General features: G+C 48.9%; 2 protein-coding genes across 2 annotated transcripts; one reads left to right on the forward strand and one right to left on the reverse strand.

Annotated features, from left to right (window-relative positions):
* Positions 1-2425: 2425 nt before the first annotated feature.
* LOC118258506 (claw keratin-like) lies at positions 2426-2860 on the reverse strand. Its single transcript, XM_035567365.1, has one exon. The coding sequence runs from the start codon at positions 2858-2860 to the stop codon at positions 2426-2428; it is 435 nt and encodes a 144-aa protein (XP_035423258.1).
* A 1255-nt stretch (positions 2861-4115) lies between these two features.
* On the forward strand, positions 4116-4532 carry LOC118258516 (claw keratin-like). Its single transcript, XM_035567374.1, has one exon. The coding sequence runs from the start codon at positions 4116-4118 to the stop codon at positions 4530-4532; it is 417 nt and encodes a 138-aa protein (XP_035423267.1).
* The last annotated feature ends 468 nt before the right edge of the window (positions 4533-5000 follow it).

Consider the following 5000-nt stretch of genomic DNA (forward strand, 5'->3'; position numbering starts at 1 on the left):
TTTTGATTGTGAGCTTTATTCTTATTAAAAATGTTATAGCATCATTACTTCTTGTTTTTTCCTTTTCTGACTCGCATGTATGGAGATTTTTGCCTCCAGCTCAATACATTTTGGTTGGTTTTCCTGAGATATAGTGAGTCCTCTAGTTTTTATGTAGTTTTTCAGGTGAACCTGAGCTCACCTTTGTCAAACTAATAACCCAGTAGTACCTTATAAAAGGAAGTGATCCATTATGGAATTTCCTAGAAAGGATTTGGAAAGATTCCTTTAAATTTGCCTTAGCATCACACTACATGCCCGGATATTGAACATAACAGCTACCAGCACCACATCTTAGTGGCTTATAAATGCATAAGACTGCCTGTGGGCAAACCCATTTTAGCTGGTGAATAAGCCAAAAATTTGGAAGAAAACCCTTCTTTTCTCAGCTGCTCTTGTGCTGCCAGTATCTGGAACACTTTCTGGATTTAAAGACCTTACTTGTTATAGAGCAGAAAATTGCACACTTTCTGTTCACCTCACTAACTCATAAAGACAAGTGTTTGCAAGTGTTACTGTAAGGCTTCTTTTGAATGACAATGAATTGGCGTGCATTTCCCTGGCTGCACAATCACACAGTGGTTATTAGGGCGAGATCCCTTGATGCATCCTGAAGTGACTATTATTCATGACTGAAGTACCTAACTGGCAGCAGTAGTAACCTCTTAATAGTATGATGCTGTAACAATGTCTAGGCATAAAATAGCCAGTGAAGTGCTTTGAAATCCCTATTAAACGCTAGAACCTTTATTGTGAATGTAATTGCCATTCTTTGAACACACACAGAGGCACTTTGATGGCAGTCTCAAAAGAGGAATAGAGCTCAATTGTGCTATGACACACCTGGGTGCATGATTATAAATTACATTGAACACCTTTGCAAGAAAAGCTGTGGGTTATGCTTCCAGCAAGTTCCAGGATGGAGCTTTCTCATGGCTTCTGAGGAGCTTGTTTCTGGGAAGGCGCTCACTGACTTTGGTGCCTGACATGTTTGTTCCTGGAGCACAGTGCAGATTGCTGCTCAACCTGTATCTTGACATTAAGGTATATAAATTTAGCTGGTCATTATTTTGACATTATAACTGGCCGTAATTTCAATTTTTCAATATCTAAAGCTACAAAATAAAATCTGGAAATTACTAAGTGTCTTACAGTGCAGAAGTAAGAGACTGAGAGCTTAAAATAATCGCTATTACAGTATTGCAGTAGTTCTACAGATTGTTCATGGACTTAACAGGGGACACAGGTAAAAGAAATGGTTAAAAATGCCCCAAATGCCGCATAAGTACGTATCTTTCTTCAGCTCCAGGAAGTCTTAAGATAAGGCTAGAAAGAAATCCAGCTTTCTAAGATGAAAAGACAAAGACACTAATTGAAGGGTCTATTATGGTTGTTTGTACAGACCCACATTTTAATGAAAAATTTGAAGGCTATAAAATCCCATTCTGACTAAAGCATATATAGAAATGTCTCAGTATGCATGTTTGAAGTGACTATTATTCAATAATGAAGCACTTAATGAGAACAGTAAGCATTTAATACAGTAATAATACACTACGAATGTATTAAATAGTTACAAGCATCTGAGAAATGCTTTGAACTTCTCAGACTACTTAGCATGAAGAAATCTGGAGATATTGTACACTTCTTGGGAAAAGGATCTCTAAGCAACAGATAAGTTAAGTTATATTTTTTCCTTTCAAATCTATCCCTCACAATAAGGATATTAGCTTGTTTACATCTATTGCATGCTACAGCTCAAGGGTCTGTATCACAAGCTGTTCAACCTCCCACAAACTGTTTGCTAACAAATTTGCCATCTGATTTCTGACATTATGGCTTGAGATTAATTATCAAAAAGTCTCTAACCAATGCAGAAAATCAAAAGACCAAATTTAGACACACAAACAAACCAAAAGCAAGTTGTTGATGCAATTGAGATTCTTTAATATGGATGGAAAAGGCAATAGACACTGACAGCAGAAAACAAAACAACACAGAAACAATGAATTAGAATCATGAAAATCACAAGGCGGCAGCAAGTCACAGGACTTCACCTCAAAGATTCCCCCTTCTTAGCACCGTTCAGGAACCTCAGATCTGGGCGGAGAGGGGAGACACTCACCCAAGGATGAGAACTGCTCTGCTGTATTGTAGATAGAGGGGAGCTTTTGAAGGCATTGCTGGACTCCCTGAAACCCCCAGATACACATCTGCAAGGTTATTCTGTGCAAAAAAGCAGGGAGCAGTAGATTAAAGTAGCTGCTTTGGCACAGCTGAAAGAGGGACTGAAAGATTTGTTCTGCATCTGGTTGTAGAAATCAAGGGCAGCTCTTTGTAAAGGCTCAAGGCAGATGCAGCACTGCATTCCATGGGCCTTTGGAGTTTAGCAGGGCCCGCAGTTGCCACTGAGGTACCTGTGGCCCCGACGCCAGCCTCTGTATCCGCAGCTCCCAAAGGCTCCATAGCCCCCATAGCCTCCAAGGCCTCCATAGCCCAAAAGGCCTCCATAGCTCCCAATGCCGCCATAACCAAAAAGGCCACCATAAGCCCCAAGGCCTCCATAGCCCCCAAAGCCACCACGGCCTCCAAAAGTGCCACCGAAGCCCCCTGCCACACCCGGGACTCCTGCTGAGCCGACCACGGCGTGCTGTGGGAAGGAGCTGAGGATGGGCCCGGGCAAGGTGAACACTGTGGCCGGGGGCTGGATCACCACGGTGGAGTCAGGGCACTGCTGCACACAGGGCTCGTTGAAGCTGTCAGCCACTGGGGCTGGGGCGGCCACCCCACACACAGGGGCGCACAGGCTGGAGCAGGACATCTTCCACGCAGGCAAGGAGTACTGCAAAGGGCAGGCAGAGTTAGGCAAGGGTCTGGGGAGAGGCTGTACTGATGGAGGCAGGGAGAGAGCCGCGAGAAGCCTCCAAGAGCAGGACTTACCCAGGTGATCTGTTTAGAGACAAGTGGAGGAAGCAGGATAGAGGGCTGCAAAGCCCTCAGCCCTTTTATACCTGTCCCAGACAGCCAACGGCATCAAACATAAGTGGAAGCCCCAGATAGTCATGCAATAAAGCTGACACCCTTCATGACACAGGTGGTGATGTGGGGCAATTATATCCCTCCCCACTGGGGACATGGAGGCGCAACCGTGCCCTGGGAAACAGGGAGGTGATGGAAGGGACAGACCATGACACTCACCTACATGAAAGGCCAGCAGCTGCTGAAGCTGACCTCACAGCACCAATAAACCCCAATGAATTCCTAATCCCCCAGGCGGATTGGGCTTCACCCACAATGCCAACACAGCCACAGCTCTTTGCTTGGCCTTCAGGTGAATTGGAGAGCAAGGAGTAGCCCTTTTCCCACAGAGCATGGAGAAGGGCAATGGTTAGGGATGCTCCTGAACTCCCACCCAAGTGTCTTGCAGCCCTTGCCTGTACAGGGTGATGGCGAGTGTTTGGAAGCTTCTGCAAGTGGGTGGGATGGCTTCATCCCTTTACCCAAACTTCCACCACCTCTGTTTACCAGCCCATAAAAGGGAGGTAATGACAGGCATGCAGGCTGTGCGCAGGGTTGCAAAGTGCTTCTTTGGCAAAATACCCGTGATTGTTCCACATAGGAAACGTTTAGGATTAGGAATTCATTGGGGTTTATTGGTGTTCTGAGGTCCGCTTCAGGAGCGGCTGGTCTTTCACGTAGTTGCATGTCACGGTCTGTCCCTGCCATCACGTTCCTCTTCCCCAGGGCACGTTTGCGCCCCCATGTCCCCAGTGGGGAGCGATATAATTGCCCTGCATCACCATGTGTGTCATGAAGGGTGTCAGCTTTATTGCATGACTATCTGGGGCTTCCACCTATGTTTGATGCCAGGGGCTGTCTTAGAAAGGTATAAATGGGCTGAGGGCTTTGTAGCCCTCTATCCTGCTTCCTCCACTTGTCTCTAAACAGATCACCTGGGTAAGTCCTGCTCTTGGAGGCTTCTCAGGGCTCTCTCCCTGCCTCCATCAGTACAGCCTCTCCCCAGACCCTTGCCTAACTCTGCCTGCCCTTTGCAGTACTCCTTGCCTGCGTGGAAGATGTCCTGCTCCAGCCTGTGTGCCCCTGTGTGTGGGGTGGCCGCCCCGGCCCCAGTGGCTGACAGCGCCAACGAGCCCTGCGTGCGGCAGTGCCCCGACTCCACTGTGGTGATCCAGCCCCCGGCCACGGTGCTCACCTTGCCCGGGCCCATCCTCAGCTCCTTCCCACAGCACGCTGTAGTCGGCTCGGCGGGAGTCCCGGGTGTGGCAGGGGGCTTCGGTGGCACTTTTGGAGGCCGTGGTGGCTTTGGGGGTTATGGGGGCTTTGGGGGCTATGGCGGCCTTTTGGGCTATGGAGGCCTTGGTGGTTATGGAGGCCTTGGAGGCTATGGGGGCTATGGAGCCTTTGGGAGCTGTGGATACGGAGGCTGGCGTCGGGGCCACAGGTACCTCAGTGGCAACTGTGGGCCCTGTTAAGCCCACCACTGGCTCCAGCCCCTGAAGAAGGAGAGCTCTGGAGCTGCCCTGGAACTTCCCCACCTGATGTTGCCATGGAAGGCTCCCCTTTAGAATCATTGGGCTTGAGAGCTTGGAGGCCTTGTGCCTTCATGGGGCCCCTCTGTCCTTCTCCTCGCTGCTTGAGCTTCGCTTCAGGACTCAATACCCCATGATGATGCAGCTAAGCACCAGACGCCTCCTGTGGCAAGGCTGCTGCTCACCAACGCTCTGCCTTCTGCAAGGAGTCAGGGGCTGCCTTTCTGCCATCTCCCTGCTCCCCTGGACCTGAAATAAAAGCTCTGTTACAACACATTCTGGACCCTGTCTTTTCTGTGACCCTTCCTCCATTCGCTTCTTTCTGTGAGGCTGGGGAGCTGCCACCGGGGAGTCCTCAGGGGCCCTGCAGGCACTCCCTCACCTCCTCCAAATGCCCTGCGCACACGGCCA

Source organism: Cygnus atratus, unplaced genomic scaffold (assembly GCF_013377495.2).
Source record: "Cygnus atratus isolate AKBS03 ecotype Queensland, Australia unplaced genomic scaffold, CAtr_DNAZoo_HiC_assembly HiC_scaffold_421, whole genome shotgun sequence".
In the NCBI taxonomy this organism is placed as follows: Eukaryota; Metazoa; Chordata; class Aves; order Anseriformes; family Anatidae; genus Cygnus; species Cygnus atratus.

Excerpts from the sequence above, each read along its gene's own strand:
- LOC118258506 (XM_035567365.1), bottom strand. The coding sequence starts at position 2,860 with ATGTCCTGCTCCAGCCTGTGCGCCCCTGTGTGTGGGGTGGCCGCCCCA.
- LOC118258516 (XM_035567374.1), top strand. The coding sequence starts at position 4,116 with ATGTCCTGCTCCAGCCTGTGTGCCCCTGTGTGTGGGGTGGCCGCCCCG.